The following is a 16,866-nucleotide window of genomic DNA, read 5'->3' as shown; positions in this document are numbered from 1 at the left end:
AAAGAAGTTTTGAGATCCTTGCATGGAAAATGTCTAAGATACAGGCAACCCCCACTTAGTGCTCTTAATTCGTTCCTGAAAAACAGAGTGTTAAGCGAAATGAGCATTAAGCGAAATCAAAAGTATTTGACGACCCAGGATGGCGACCGCAATTGTTTTTAATGACCCAAATTGGCAACCATGAGCATTATAATGAATCTTGCTGAGTGCTAAGTGAAATCAGGTATCAATTTTAAATGAGTGTTATAGCGAACTAGCACTAAGTGAAACAGTGTTAAACGGGGGTTGCCTGTATAAAATTCACAGTACTGTAGTGCCTATGAAAAAGACTCCATTTCCTATACACAGTTTTCTAACATACCACATAATTTCTCTGCATTTACAGTAGGAAATAACAGCATTATCTTCCTTTTCACTGTATAATAACTAGTGCTGAGATATATATTTTTAACAGTGATAACTAAAATTAACCCTTGGCGTTGCACAAGCAGCATTTCGCCCAATTGGAATTTTTACTTTCCGTGTTATGTAACCCATCTACTTTATATAAAAATTATGAATAGAAAAAACTTTCCACATACAGCAGTTTCAATTACTGTGGGACTTAGGTGTTCTCTCAGCACAGCATAAACACTTGGAGACATGGGAAGAAGATCTGATGGAGAATGTGGATCTGTGGAATCATTTAGGCTTAAAAGAAAAACAAAGAAAAATAATCTTTAAAATGACTTGGAAATACTAGGAAGAAATCCCACTGTAGTTTACTGCATCAACAAGGGATGCAGGACCTGCAGTTATTATTCTATAGTGGACCTGTCTACAAATTTAACTGATTTACCAATGAAGGGGCCCACTGATTATTGTACGAATGTATGCCAGTTTCTTATTAGATAGCAAAGGGTCATACTTTTAATGAAACATTGTACACTTTATTCTATTCCAGCAGGCCAAAGGAATCCTAAAAAAAGTTTATTTTGCCAATTTTGCCTGCATAGGGACATACTCAGGTGACACAGAATTGTTGCTACATCACTACCACTTTCTGGTCTCTTGAGATAAGAATTGTGATAAAGGAAAGAATTTTGAAGCCCAGCTCTGTAATGGCTCCTGACAGTTATTTTAAGATGATATAGATTAAAGTAACCTAAATACTATACTAATTTATGCAGAATGCCTTTCCCAACACCTGAACAACATCCTGAATATGAGAGCATAAGGTGGCCCAATGCCCACTTTACTTTTACTTAGTCCTGTCTTACACTGAGCACTTCTGGCTAGTCCTTCTTGTCTCTGGACTGGAAAAATGAAGGCCGTATATCTTTGTGTTGTCATGAGCAGGTCTATCCATGGGGAAAATGGTATAAAAAAGGAAAGAGGTGGGGAAAGTGCATGTAGTTTTACTTAATAACGCTCAAAGTATATAGGTGCTCTGAGATTTACTTACATTTTGGAGATTGGGATAAATACAGAGGGAACATAACCTTTGATTCCTTCTGTAGGTCTTGAGACTAAAAAGAAAGAAAGTTAGAAAAGATAAATGTTCTAAAGTTTTTATTCTTAGTATCTACTGATAATTGATAAAAATATTTTAAAATCTGCAAACAATATGGGCTTAAAAAGGAAACGTAAAAAGTTATTTAGTTACAAGTAGGCAATGAACAGATGGCTATACACAGAGTAAATTGCCAAGATAAGGCTTGATCCTGGAAGGGCTTCTGTACATAAGTGACTATACTCACTTATGTTCTTTGAAATTATGGAGACTACTTAAGTGACTGGAGTTACATGCTAAAGTTTTTGCATGTTTCAGCCTTTAGTTCCCAATCCAAAAATCCAAATATGCGCATATATAATATAATATATACTTCAGTGAGGCTATTCACATACATAAAGTTAAACCTGTGTATGTGTTTTCAGAGGACCAGAGCCTAAGCTCACTAAATTAAAATGAAAGACTCTCAAATGTTAGTCTCTGAATATTGTCTAGGAACCAAATTTCACATTGGCATAAGAGGACCACTGAATCATCTGACGTTGTATCCATTCATGGTAACGTACCAATCCAGACTAATGTTCTTTTTCTAAGAAAAGACAGATACTATATTTTTATTGCACATTTATGATGTATATACAAAATATATACAAAAAAGAACTTGTCTAAAATATATCATGAGGAGACAAGATGAGACTGTGCACATTCTTAACTAATCTTGACTGGCAGTCTTAGTCAATGTATTTTCCGTGGGCTTACAGCTGGTCTGTCCTTAGAATTCTAAGTTGTTCTATGAATTGCTTGAACAATGTTAGTTCCTGAATCTCAAGTGACTAATTCTTAGAACTGCAGAAACAGCATGTGACAGCGCAACATAATTTCTCAAGCGAGGAAGCAGAAAGACTTTAGAAGCAGAAATGATAATAATATAGTAAAAAAGACTGGCACAGAAATATTATTTGAAAGTACATTTATTTTTGTGAACTGTAAGCAGAATGGACTTCCTACAATATTACTGCTTTTACAGTGAGATGTATTTCTTAGCCTCTCTATGAGTGTCATTGTTTGGTGTTTGTATTGCAGTTTCACTGAGGGATCACAGATCACAATCCCATTGTGCTAGTTCAGGGGTTGGCAGTGGTTTTGGGCAGTGCCAAAAACACCTACAACCTCAACTTGTAAGATGTTGATGTGATGCAGGAGAGCCATGAGGGGCCCAGTCCTTGTTGTGGCAGCAGAGCCCCAGCCCTTTCCCTGCCGTCCGCCCCAAGGTACCACATCGTTGTGCTGGGGATTGCCTATCCCTGTGCTAGATGTTGTATAAACATAGAAAAAAAACCCCAGTTCTTCCTTTTCTGCCTTATGCTTAGATAATAAATTCCTAGGACAACGTATCTAAACAAGAGACAGTTATGGTAAACAAAAAAAGCAGGTACAGTTTTTACAGAGGCATCTAAATCTGTTTTCCACATAAAAACATTTTTTAGTATTCTCTGAATTTATAATTTTTAAAAAGTAACATTAAAAATAGAAAACAAAGCCTAACCTTCATTTGGCTGACAGCTGTAGTATCTGCCAAAAGCTTTATCTTTGGGGATGTCTGGATACAGATATTTCAGAGGGTTTTCAGGAACATTATCTGCCATAATAACTTTGTAATCCCGCAGAATGTCAGCAAATGGTAGTGCAGTTAAACGACCTTTATTATAGGGTTCCACTGAGTGGAATCTTACTTCTCCTGCATGATATGAAGAGCAGAATTGTTAATAGGCAAATAGCTTGCCAGTCATAATCAGCAACACGCTTCACCTTTCATTCACACTTAAGGTTGGCTTGAATTGATACATAATGCAGGATTCATATCACTCAAATTATTGTGGAAAGCCTTCTTGCACACAGCGGGCCAAATTTTTCCCTGGAGTAAACAGTTGCAATTCCAGCTGAACCCAACAGAAGCTTTTCCTGTTTACTCCAAATAACTGCGTTAGCCTATCATTTTCAGGTCAGAATCCACTGGGAACAGAAATTAGTAAAACATACAGGGTCAGGTCATGTGGTATTAACTGACACAACCCACTGAATCAGCATCATTCAGCTAAAATTACACTCCATAAAAATATCTGGACTGTTGCATTTATTTGAAGGGTTTTAATTTTTATTTTATAAGACAATAATATTGGCCTCAAAACAGGACTGTGATATGATACGTAGTCCTTTTCAAAAGTGTTTGAGATGGTTGCAACATACTAATCTGAATATTAAAACAATCTGTGTTCCCTTTACAACAGTTAATGCTCCTGACAAATTACTAGGACTTTGAGTTCTGCCTTGTTTATTTGTGCGCTTTAAATTGCACTTACCATTTTCTGAGTGGTCCACCCAGGTGAAGGTAATTCCTCCCAAATTGCTTTCACTAAACCTTAATAAAAATGTTCCAGGCATCTTGTCCTTGAGCAAAATTCGTTCTTTCTCCTTACTCACAAATCCCATTATATACCTACGAGTATAAAAAATTCTGGCTTTATTTATTGGGATAATTATCACATCTAGTCCATGGCATTCACTTGGTTAGCTTTTATGCAGCAAGACTAGATTTGTGCCAGTCAAAGTGAAAAGCTGATTTTAGTGTGATCCAATCTTGTAGACCTCACAAATGAAGTGAGCTACCCAGATGAAGTTGACCACCCACATGAAGTTAGTGAGTTTCACCTGTGGAAGATTACAGCCTTGGGCCCACAGCAGAATGGAGCATGACAAAATTTATCATAATCCTTTAATGTAAGCTGACTGTGTCTTTAAAAGAGTAATATGAATATTCAGTTTAAATAGGTCTCAATACAGTTCTTTATTAACTTTTTGCCATGCAATAAATAATTGCACAAAATATGGCATAGCTAAAACATTCCCTAGTCTTTCAAAATTATTTTCTGAAGTACTGGATACAACCTTAATACAGATAACAGACAAATAAGACACATGTTAAATTAATGTGCAGTTGCTAGTATATTGCTTACCCATCAATCCAGAGAGGAAGAATATGTTTTTTAATTAGGTCCAGTATTGCTTCCAGCCATACCCAAAAAGTGAATGACTTTCCAGGTAAATGTTCCTATTGGTTAAAAAAAAGATACTGACACTTTTTTGATACAGGATCCATATCAGGAGTTCCTATGTAAGTGAGAGTGATAGAGATATTTTTTCAAACCAGTAATTCAAATAATCTATTCATGTGGAAAAATAAAATGCCTATATGGTATAATTTATATTTCAAGAATTTTCCTAGAAGTGCTCCCATTTATTCTCTCCCAAAAGAAAAATGTGTATTTACATCACATTCTGCTTCATGAAATTACATGTCAAGACTGCACAGCACATGGGACAAGCTGGACTTTCCTTACAAGAATTTTCAATTATATTTTAAATAATGAGCAAGTATTATGAATATGGTCAGTATTTTGTCTGATTTACACCAAAGTAACTTAGATATATTAATAGACTTAGATCCTGTCAGTTTTTCAAGTAGCTCTGCTTTAGGTCACACAGTATTTGGAATTTACTGTGCCCTTTATTAACAGAATCCATATATAACCTCTTAAATGATGGTCAGGGTCTGGCTCAAATCAGTGATATGAGGTTCATTTAAATAAGTTATTAGCTGACTGGAATGTACCAGGAAGATTCAGATAAGCTGACCGGCTAATGTCCAAGTCACCGATTATATATTGATGACTGTTACGTGGAGTAAATAGGCATCAACTAAGGGTACACCGATAAAAATTTTTGGGGCCAATACCGATGGCTGATTATTAACGAGCTGGATTGGCTGATACCAATCTGATATGCAGCCTGGCAGCTTGGAGAGCAGAGTCTGGCTGGTAAGTCTGGTGGGGTGGGAGGGAAGGGATATGGGGGCAGATCAAGGCCCCTGTGGTTAGGAAAGGAGTGGGGCTGGGACAGAGAGAGGTGCTGCCCAGCTGGGGCAGGGTGTAACACGGAGCCATGAGAGACTCGTCTGAGGGGCACAGGCAGAAGCAGGGTGTGTGTTCCCCTGATCTGTGTGCGGGGTGAGGCCAGGCTGCTGCTGTGGGCTGGGGCTGGAGGCAGTGCCAGGTTCTTCCTGGTAGGGGGTTTGGGCTGGGGCTGCACTGGGGTGTGGAGGCGGGCTATAGGGTGGGCTGTAGCCACCCCAGAATTCACTGTAGCCCTCTATCCCAGTGCTGTCATAGCCTGCCATGAGTGCAGCCCTTGCTCAGCCCCAGTCCCCATGCTGGGAAGAGCCCCACGCCCCCTGGGGCAGCCCACAGCAACAGCCTGCCTTTGCCCATACACAGATCAGGGGGCCACCCCCCCATGGCTCCCCTGGGGTACGTGTAGCAATGGGATCCACCCTCCTCTCTGTGCGCCCCACAGCCCCCGCTCAGGGTACTTTGTCCGGTACCCTGCCTTGGCTGGGCAGCATCTGCCCTAGCCCCAGCCCCAGTCCCTTCCTCACTGCAGGGGCCTGGATCTGCCCCTGCCCCACCTTCCTCCCCTCCCCGTTTCCCCCCAACAGACTTACCACCTGCATACTGCTCTGCAAGCTGCTGGGCTGGCTGTGTGCAGGCTGCAGATGCATGTGGCATTTACCGGCAACATTACTGGCCACATCAGCCAAAAAAAGCTTATTGCTGATAATGTCAGTTTTCCTTTTCTCGGTGCTGATGTGATTTGGACCGATATATCATTGCACCTCTAGCATCAACCCTGGTTTAGGATACAAACTCATCTCACCCAGCCTTTTTACTTTAAGAAACTCCATTTGTTTTTTCCATCAAGTAATATTTTAGAATTAATGTAAGAACCCTGGGCCTGGAAATCCTGATAAGGGCAGCCCATTGTGATGTCAGGTCTTGCCCTTTAGCTTTCAGTTAAGAGATTTGTTACTGGGACAGATGTTGTATTTATTATGTGATTAATGGCAACATGCCACATATTCAACTAATTTATGATGATGTAAAGTTGCAAACTAGCCATAAGGATTTAGTGTGAAGCATCTTCGTGGCTGGTTTGTCTAGCATTTTAATGTGAACATGTGGCATGGTCTGCCTTGCCATGGCTTGACAAGACGTGGGGTGCAGGGCAAGACAGGAAATGTGCCAAGCACATGGGAAGCAGATGGACTCCCCAGTGCTCTCCACTATTAAAAGCCTTGTCCTCCACCTCACATATGAGCTACAGAGCAAGGCAAGAAACATACTGGGTGTGAAGGGGAGCCCATCAGTTCCCCTGCATCTGGCACTTTTATATGCCTTGACTTGTACCTACACATGAGCTGCAGGGCAAGGCAGGAAACGTGCTGGACACAGGGGGAGGTGATGGACTTTCCCACCCCAGCAGTTTCAAATGCTGTGCCCTCTACCCTGCACACAGGCTGCACAGCAAGGCTGGAAATATGCAGGGACATAGGGAGCCCTGCCTTCAGGATTGGGTAGGAGGGAGCCCTGCACCCCAGTTGAGAACTCTGGGCTGTTTCTTGCCTGATCTTGGGTATCAACCACCAGAACATGGGGAGCCCCTTCCCAACAACCAGAATGCTGAGATCCCTGTATACCATCAGTCTCATGATTTGGATCTGAGGAACTGCCCAACCCCTAAGATCATGTGTCCTGCCATGCATGACTGGCATGACAGATTGCATGATTTTGGGGATTGGGCATAACATTCCTCGGATCCTAATCTTGTGATTATATTAATGTCTGTCAGGAGCCTGAGATTAATCAGGTAGGATCAGACCTTCATTCAAGCACTTAAAGAGCACTTTAATTTTCTTTTCACAACCATACCTTGCAGAACTTTCCCCAGGATAGTTGATAATCACTGTAACTAGTTTGTTGCCCTAAAATTTAAAAAGAAATGCGAGTCAATTTGTACAAAGTTCTTGAAATCAATGTGTTTGTTATGCATCAGTATAAAAACATTTGCATTATACATGACATTGAACAGAATAATATCACAAGCCAAATTAGTCTGTACCTGGACCTGCAGTTTGATCGTCCCAACTACACCTTAAACAATTTTGGACTTCTGTTCTACATTGCCATATAAACCATGTCCCTTATGTCCAAATCTCATCAGTTTCCTCCTGTCTTGAGCTTTTCTGTTCAAATTTGTAGTAATTTTTTTTCTGATACATATGTCCTTACTAATTTACTTCTTGATTAATGCTAAGAAATAAAGTTCTATGCCAGGGCAGTTAAGGCATATTGCTATAACTATGGAGGCATGCATTCAAGCCCTGCTCTGAGTTCATGCAATAGGTTACCCTTACTTGACTGAGCTGTGGATGAGTACCTGGGCATTCATGGTGGCAGTCAAAGGTGGTCAGTAGGGCTGTGATAAGCTTCGGTCCCCGATTCAATTCAGCAGAGATTTGGCCCGATTCGGTGGCTGAATCTCCAAATCTGAATCGTATCGGAGAACCCTTTGATCTTTCCAAATCAAATCAGAACCCTCCAAATCGATTCGGAGAGATTCAGAAAGATTTGGTGGTTCAGACACAGATGCAACTTGAAATGTTTTTTCTGCGTACCTCAAGGTATCAGGCGGCTCATGAATGCTGTGCTGGTGGGGTGAATGGAGCATTCCACAGGGATGTGGGGGTTTCTCAGTGCGTTCAGCAGCAGACCCAGAAGTGGACCATAATCACTTCCAGTCCACTTCCGGGTCTGTCAGGGAGTGTGCGGAGGGGGCACCCTGGCTTGGTGACTGGTGCCTCCTGGGTCGGGGGGGAGGTGAGGGGAACACCCAGGCTCCCCCTGTGGCTGATCGCCGAGCTGGGGAGGCTCCCCAGCATGCTCCCCAGCAGACGTGGAAGTGGACTGGAAGTATTTCCCGTCTACTTCCAGGTTTGCTGCCAAGCACATGGAGGGCCCCCCCGCTCTCCTGTGGGATGCTTCATGTGCCCCAGCATTGCAGCGATCATAAGCTGTGCCTGCTACCTTAAGGTATGTAGAAAAAACTTTTAAAGCTGTGTCTGTGCCCAAATCACTGATTCTCCAAATCAGCACTGAATCTTCAGATTCGGCCGAATCGAATCGGGAACGGTGATCCGAATCAATGAATCCATCACTGTCTCTGATTTGGGCAGAATCCAAATCCGAATCCATATTGAATAGGGCCTGCTTCACATACCTTTAGTGGTCAGATACAGTGCTGGCTGCAGCATTTGCTTATGTACTGTTGGCTAACCATGCCTTAACCATGCTAACTTTTTATTATTATTAATCTACTGATGAGTATCTCCTTGTTCTAGCTCCAGATTTCCTTATACTCAGCAACTAATTTCCAGCTTTAATTATATGGTTACACCTTTTTAAGCCTTAGAAATCTCCTCACTCTCACAGCTTCCAGGAGAATTTAGCCAAAGAACCCGTTTGTCAACATCTTAACTATCTCCACTTATGTACAGAAAAAACAAGTTCTCTAACTCTATCAGCTTTGTTCAGAGCCTGTACTCTTCTGAAGAACAGGCAGGCAGATATTTGCTTCTCTCTCCTGCCACTTAAAGGTTTGCTATTATCTGTACAACCCTACCACTTCCTGTCTACACAGGTGCTCCATCAGCATAGTAGGAGTGACTCCACCCTACACTCAGGAAACATGGGCCCAGAATTAAAAAGAATCTTGTGTTTTTTTTTAAACTACAAAAACTAGGTTTCTTTTTTCTTTTTATGTCCTAACAGATTTGTTAAGAAAGTTAGCTGGGGTTTAATGCAACTCTGACTCCCTTTAATTTATGTTAGTAGTTTAAAAGTTTATGAGCTCTCTATGAACGGTTGATCATGAATAAGATGATGTGTATTATTGTCTTCAAAATATTTTAATACGTGTTGACACTGATAAGCTAAATGCTGGAAAGTAGAAGTTTCATGGAAAAATGGTCACCTGTGACTACTGATTGCTGGAGCTCAATGTATGTATTTACAACCTGAATTAGAATTAGCTCAACAGTTGGGGACCTGAGGGATATTTCAGACTCAGTTTTTGACTTGCATGTGGACAGAGTTTAGCCTGTCAGGTTTAATATTTAGAGCAAAATGGAAAGAGAATGGCTTTCATAGTTTCCTGGTTTCTTACCCATCAGTTTCTCTGCCAGCATACTGAGCTGCTCAGAATTAAGTCCACGACCAACATATGATGAAAACTGCCAGCTTAGTACTTCCAGGAGCTGACTCAAAGTGGCAGCAGGAGGATTGTTAAAGAAAGACAAGTTCTGAAATAGAATTAATACTTTATTTATACATTGTGAGTCACTCTGTGAAATAATGGAAGCCCCAGACTGCAAAAGAAATTCAGATGTACTTTAAAAGCACCATTTTCTGAGACTTAAGATAACTCAGCTGAAAAGCTAACCACTAAGTGCAGATGTTCTCACAAGGCAATATTTAACCTGGAATAAACAAAATTTCAGTATGCCAGCTGTAGTAACTAACCTTTTAGATGCTTTATATCGTTTACAATGTTGAATTCTTTGGCTAATATTAGGGGGTTTTTTTGTTTTGTTTTAAAATTGATTCCATTAAGCATACGCCTAGAACCCCTGGCCTGTAGGCCAGATCTGGCTCCCAGCATTATGTCATCCAGCTTGTGGGGCTCCGCATGGGTTTGAAAAATTGGCAGCAGGGGAGCAGTGCTGCTGCTTTGGACCCATGGGGAGCCCTGGGCACTAGATTGGGCATATAGGGCAGTACAGAGCCTGATCTCAGGAAGCACGGGCAATATGATGACAGATGAAGCCCTATCTGGGCATCTGGAGCTGGACAGAGGCAGCACAGGGTCCAGTCCCAGCATGTGAAGCTTGATCTGGCCTATGGACTGGCCCTGTACCATTCAATTGGCCCTGTACCACTCACAGGGCTAAAAGCTTGAGCACCATTGGGCTAGAACACACTGGGTGCATCTACATGTGCAAAAAATCTGGGAGCAGTTTATTCTCAAGTAAACTACTCGAGAGTAAACACTCCTGGGCACATGTCTACACATACAGGGATGTGGGAGTAGATTTGCTGCTTTTGCAGACTGCTTCTACTCCCTGTGGCCCTGCAACTGGTCTCTCCAGCAGCCAGGGGGAACACTAGGCTCCCCTGGGTGTTCGCCCAGGGACCAGGAGACAGCTGTCTCTTAGAAATCCTTGCTGCCAGGGCAGAGGAACATTGTCCCTGCCTGGGCTCCAGTGGTGGAGTCTGCCCTGGCACCAGGCAGCTCCCAGGGGCAGGGAGCAATCTCCCACCCCTGCTGCCTGGCCTACCAGGAGCACGTGCACTACTGTGAAGTTACTAATCTTGAGTAAATTTGCTACTTGCATTTGCAGGCCTATACGTGGATGCTTACTGTGCAATAATTAGCTTTAATGTGCAGTAAAGCATCTTGTGTAGATGCACCCACTAATGACTATTTTCATAAGACTTTTTGTTAAGCAGCATGTGTGGGTTAAAAACAAAGAACCTAAACCTTGGATATGGCCTTGCTTATAACTATGAAAGGAAAATAACTTTGTATGTTAATAGTAGTGTTGACACCAAAACAAAAAGGTATAAATTGGCCACGGAACTTGGGAGCTTTTTAATTGTCTGTGCTGTGAGTGTCTGGAACTGTTTCTAATCAGAGTAGCAAGGGCAAGAAATCTGTTTCTGATAGATGCAGGACTGTAAGATTTCCATATACAACCTTCCACTTTCTGCCCAACTTTTAGGGAAACCATACTGAGTGAATAAAAGGGTACTTAAATCTACAAGCCCATTCCAGCACTGCCCTCTTTACCAAGACAAATTTTTAGTGCCATTAGTGACTTGCCCCCTATGAACTGATCAGACACTACTATTAAGTCACTTCACACAAACCAAAATATAGGAAGAAAATGGTGACAGTTTCAAATCAGTATTGACCAAAGTCACATATGAACTATCAACTGAAGAGAAAAGGGCATTCTATCATGATCCAAAGAGCCAGCCAATTCCCCCATGTAAACTTGGTTTTATTATACATGGGAGTATGGATAACTTACAAGGTATGTATGGAAAACATGGCTAATTTTTTCCTAGAAGTATCAGAAATAATGAAAAAAAACCCTTTTTTTCCCCTCAATGGATGTGTTTTCTAAGTGGATAATGGAGGTTGGAAAGGTATAGGAAGGTCGTGTTTTGGATTTAAAGACTTACCTGAGGATCATTTGTTGACAAGTTATACCAAATAATAGAAGCCCAAGCATTAGGTAACTGACTGACATTGGAAATCATCACCACGGGCAAAGAGCTTGTCTGGTGAAAAGAAGAAATAAAGAATGTGAGTGTTGCAAAATGTGGCAAACATGGCAATTGCTGGAGCATGTATTAGTTATAACAAGTAAAATTATATAAGTAATATTAAAAACATTGTAATAATCTTATCATTAGCTCTTCCTTTCCCTGTATTCCCGAAACAAATCTAGTGAGGTATTAACATTGGCTTATTTTTCATCTGTGTTCCAGTAGATACTTTCTCAGGAACCCAGTGAATGTTGAAGTTCAGTAGTATCTATAGGCATAGTGCATCATATGCTCCTAAAGCTTTTGTGTGCTTTGGTGCTGCTTGGAGGATCCCAATCTGCTTCTACTGAAATCAGAGGAAACTGCCATTGACTTTATTGCTCAGTTCGGCTGCCATTGATTTCTCTGCTGAACAAGATGTATCTATGCTATCCCTAGGTAAAGTGTACCTAGCAAATCAGAGTTAAAACAAAAATAAGTATTTGTGTTTTTGAACTAAAGATGTAAAAAAAGGTGTCTTCTTTCCATAAACTGTGGAAATTTTACAAGCAACAGATATTGTCTTGGTCTGAAATAAAAAAAATGAAATAAAATAAAAAAACAAAAAACTCACTTCCATATCTATGGTTAATCCATATAGACAGACTTGAGTTTCAAAGCTGATGGAGTGCAGCTCTTCAGTTACCATATGAGGGCCCTGAGGGAGCAAACAGTTTATTCAATTGTGAACACACAGCTGACATTTAAAACTGTTTTGGCACCTTAATTATTAACCAAACTGCTCAGAGAAAATACAATGCTGAAAGAAAATACATCTATTGAATTACTTAGCAGTGGAAACTTTTTTAAGAGAGAAAAGGGCTTAAGACCTTAAATTCTGTCTAGAATTCTTGTGGTTTTCTGAAGTCATCAAGAAAGACTGTTTTAAATGTGTTATACTTTCATAAAGTAACAAAAATAACTGTATTTTCTGTAACCCATATTTTGTTTTGTTTTTTAAAAAAGCTGCTTTCCTGGTTGATGTAATGTAAAACACGGATTCGGATTTCTTAAAAGATTCTGTCAGTCTTTGGAAGTTTGGGTCTACAACCTCTCAGGCTTGGTAATCCTGAGCTGCAACCCTCAGTCTCTCTGCTGTCCACGAGCTCCTCTTGTGTTGTACATATTTCATGAACAGATGTCAGGAGCCCTCCTGCATCAGCTTGGATGCAGGGACAGGCTGTACCTCAGGCACAAACTCTCCACTGGCTGCTGCATATACCTAGTGAATGCATGCTCTTAGTCTCTTCCATGCATAGAGCTGGTACATCTTGAATTGCAGCATACTGAATTTCCTCTGCCAGTAAAAAAGTACCATGGTTATGGCTTTGCCCTGGTCTTCTACATTTTTCAGATGATTTGCTCCCTGAAAGGAGCAAGAACAAATAATCTGTGTACAGGGAATGCATCCCTTTACAGACCAAGTAAAGATGGTTTCCTTGCTCACTTTCTCTTCAGTTTTTCTATAGACCTGCAGGGGCAGAATTACAATCTCACGTTCAGTTGGGGATTGCAAAAGCTGCAGATCAGGTTTGAGCTTCTTCTAATGCTGGCTTTCTTCTACAACTGCCAAATTTTACAATTCCTAGTATAATCTTTCGCTGGAATAACCCCAGCTTTGTAGGGGAGGGAGGGAGGGAGGGAGCAGGGAGGAGGAGACTAGGAGGAGCATTGTTTCAAAAATGAAAACAAGACAAAAATAAATTTATGATGTTGCCTTTATACGTCATTAAACCATGAAGGAACAGTGTTACTGAGTTTGCAGCTGATGTTGTAAATTCAGCTCCAAATAAATGCCACTCTCATTTAACTCAGATGTAAACCACTTCTATGAAACCTCCCTGAACAATATTTATTAAGCCCAAAGGTTTAATATACACTGAACTAAAATGGAAAAACTAATTAATAAGTAAAAGATTTCTCTGCCTCTGGGACAAATTTTCCAAAGTGTTTAGGCACCTAATGATGCATATAGGTGCCTAGGGGTGTTTTCCAAAAGTGCTTAAGCAATTTAAGTCCATATGTACTTTGAAAACCTCACTAAGAGCCTAGCTGCATCTTTAGGTACCTAAATACCATTGAAAATATGCTCCCCTGCCTCCACCTTACGCAGGAGAGATTCTGTTTACTTACTCAATATACCACACAGCTGCACTGTCTCATTTCCTTGGGGCCCCAGGATCAGCAGTAGTGTGAAGCAAAGAACAAGCTGTAATAATCAAACAGAATGCTTGTGCTACCAGTTTTAAGGCCTAAATGAGAAGGATTTTTTCTGCTCCTTCCTGTAGCCTTATCATATTTTTTCAATCGCTCTTTCAGCCTGGAATGCTGACAAGTGGCTCCTTCTGTTAACCAAAAATGCTTAATTCTAGTTCCCAGTACAGAATGAGAATAACTATATGTGTTTTAAACTGCAAATCTGCAAAACTCTTCCACAGACATACTTGGTGAGGAAGGTCTGTATTCGTAAAAGGGTAGAAATTGGTAGAAATTTGGCAGCTACTGCAGTCCTGGACAAATCACAAGGATTTTCACCTTGAGTTATTCTGCTTCTGTTGCTTCTGATTTTTCCCCAGTGTGGTCAACAATAATAAGGGCAGTAGTTGTCTACTGGCAGTATGGCTGTGACTTCAAACCAGACAAAATATGTGAATAACGTAAACCTTAAAGGCTAAAAAGTCAGAGAGCAAATAAAAATAACCAAACTTGATTGCCTATGATAATCCCAAGATTTTTAAAAATAATGTAATTGCAGAGGAGTAATGCATGGATTGTGAATGCTGGGGGTTAGTAATAAATATTAGTCCTGAGAGGGCACTTGGCTCAGAAAACTGTCAGAGAGTATCCTGCAACGTTGAAGAAACACACTGTATGTCTTCTAAATAATCCTCCATTTCATGCAGTCAGGGTTCACTTATTTCCCATTATACTGTGAAAAGGGAGAAGATCTGAATGAATCTGAATGAAATAGGAGAGGCCCTTCTATAAATAAGATAAATGTACAGCATCTGTAGCTAAATCCAAACTTATGCTCCAACAAATGGTGTACAAACTGGGAGTAGAGCATTCTAGTATAAGGCCCTGACCCAACAAGTTGTTCCAAACATGTGGGCCCTGTCTGGGCATAGGCTTCCACCACGTAAAGTTGCAGGATCCAAGACTTATTGACAAACTTAGGCCCCTGATAGATGTTAAATTAAAGGTGTGTTGAGATCTCATGTGGGATCTCAACAATTGCATTTCTTGACATGCCACATGTGCATGGCAGGAGGTGCAACTGTGAGATTGATTATCAGATCCCATCATACCATATTGCTGATGCAGGGGGAACCCAGGATCATGATCCCGGGCTCTCCCTGCACTTGGCTCCCTGCATTCCTCTCTGGTGTGCTCTGGAGGCTGGGGACACTGGCTACATGTTCAATTAAAGGTGTGCTAGGAACCAGCCATAAAATTATAACACATATTATTCCTCATGTTATAATACCATTAATTGAATGTGTGGCCAGGTCACTACTTAAGACATGATTAACCAAGGCAATGGGCACTCTGTTAGCATACAGGTCCACTCACATGGATCCAGCTGCATGATTAGAGACTAATAATTTTGAGTCAACACTAGTATAAATCAACACTAGTATAAAATTATTTTATTTAAAATAGTTTTATTTAAACTATTTTAAATAAAAGAAAATCTGCTTGGCAAGAATATTATGAATTTTAATTGAAAACTACCTTATATAATGCTGGAACTGAGTGAAGATCAATGTTTTTGTCCTATGCAAAACTATTTCTTTGAAATGTTGTTATTGTCCTAGCTCAGGAAAAATGTTGAAATAAAAAATTCTTCTGCAAAACAAAAAGCTAAGTAAAAAACAGATAGAGATATAACATAGTGTCTTATTTTGATATCTTTGATCATAACAAAGCATTTCAACATCCCTGAATAAAACACTTTCATTTTCATTTGTTGAAATGAATCAAAAACTGTTTCAGTTTGAGTCAACTTGACATGAAATCATGTCTGCCTATGGTGACTTATGAGATTTGTAGTTCGGATGCCTCATGGCCTCTCTCCTATACAGCATCCACAGTCACGTGACTGTTATGACCCTCCAGGTAGCAAAGGTGAGACCGCAAGCATCATGAAAAATACAGGAAGCTCTGGCAGCCAAGCCCATAGGAGAAAATGAGAGCACTGGGTGGCCATGAAGGAATAAAGCACTGTAGGTACACAGTGTCTAATGCTGCACTAACTCAAAACAAAATACATCTTTTCATTTTAATTAGGAGTGCACCAATAGAGATTTCCGGGGCTAATACTGATATCTGATTTGTAAGGAGGCATTTCGGCCACTACCGATCCGATTTCCGATACGTGGACAGATAGCTTGAAGAGCAGTGTCCTGCTGGTAAGTCTGTTGTGGTGGAAGAGGAGGGGGAAGGGAAAGGGTGTGTGGGGGTGCAGATTGAGGCCCCTGTGGTGAGGGAGGCAGTGGGGCTGGAGCTGGGGCAGGTACTGCCCAGCTGGGGTGGGGCAGGGTACAGGATGGAGCCATGGCTTGTCTTGTGTGAGGAAGGAAGGTGGCTCCCACTGCTGGGTGCACCCCAGGAGGGCATGTGGGGCATGTGCTCCCCTGATCTGTGTGGGGCAGGGCAGGGTGCTACTGCAGGCTGGGGTTACGCCAGGCTCTTCCTGGCAAGCTGAGCCAGGGGCAGGCAGCAGCAGCAGCACTGGGAGTGGGGTTACAGGTGGGGAAGACTGCAGCCACCCCAAAATTTGCCATTGCCCCCCCAACCCTGCTCCCAGCACTGCGACCCGCTCCACCCCAAGCACAGCCTGGCCCAGCCGCCACTGGGAGCAGCCCTGCAGAGGCCCAGCCCCAGCCTGCAGTGGCAGCCCACCCTGCCCCACGCACAGATCTGGGGGCACAGAACAGCAGGAGCTGCCCCCACCTCTCGTGCCCCCCAGATGAGCTGTGGCTCCATCCCGTGCCCCACCTCGCCCTGGCTGGGCAGCACCTGCTCCAGTCCCAGCCCTAGCCCCACTCT

General features: G+C 41.6%; 1 protein-coding gene and 1 long non-coding RNA gene across 3 annotated transcripts in view; one reads left to right on the top strand and one right to left on the bottom strand.

Annotated features, from left to right (window-relative positions):
* The window catches only part of LOC149867350 (uncharacterized), an 86,705-nt gene that overhangs the window by 8,098 nt on the left and 61,741 nt on the right, over window positions 1-16,866 (top strand). The gene's annotated exons all lie outside the window — the stretch shown is intronic.
* STAT4 (signal transducer and activator of transcription 4) overlaps window positions 1-16,866 on the bottom strand; it is a 78,925-nt gene that overhangs the window by 5,104 nt on the left and 56,955 nt on the right. The window contains exons 15-23 of one of the 2 annotated variants that reach the window (XM_090045223.1): window positions 12,389-12,472; window positions 11,689-11,787; window positions 9,608-9,743; window positions 7,315-7,367; window positions 4,507-4,601; window positions 3,853-3,989; window positions 3,039-3,230; window positions 1,445-1,508; window positions 582-690 (exon numbers count right to left, since the gene is read on the bottom strand). In XM_090045223.1, coding sequence (XP_089901349.1) covers window positions 582-690; window positions 1,445-1,508; window positions 3,039-3,230; window positions 3,853-3,989; window positions 4,507-4,601; window positions 7,315-7,367; window positions 9,608-9,743; window positions 11,689-11,787; window positions 12,389-12,472 — 969 coding nt within the window. The other variant, XM_090045224.1, reaches the window with a different exon arrangement.

Source organism: Crocodylus siamensis, chromosome 4 (assembly GCF_052110815.1).
Source record: "Crocodylus siamensis isolate JL-2025a chromosome 4, ASM5211081v1, whole genome shotgun sequence".
NCBI classification, from domain to species: Eukaryota; Metazoa; Chordata; order Crocodylia; family Crocodylidae; genus Crocodylus; species Crocodylus siamensis.
The sequence above is the reverse complement of the archived record's forward strand: the minus strand, read 5'-3'. Positions and strand labels throughout refer to the sequence as shown.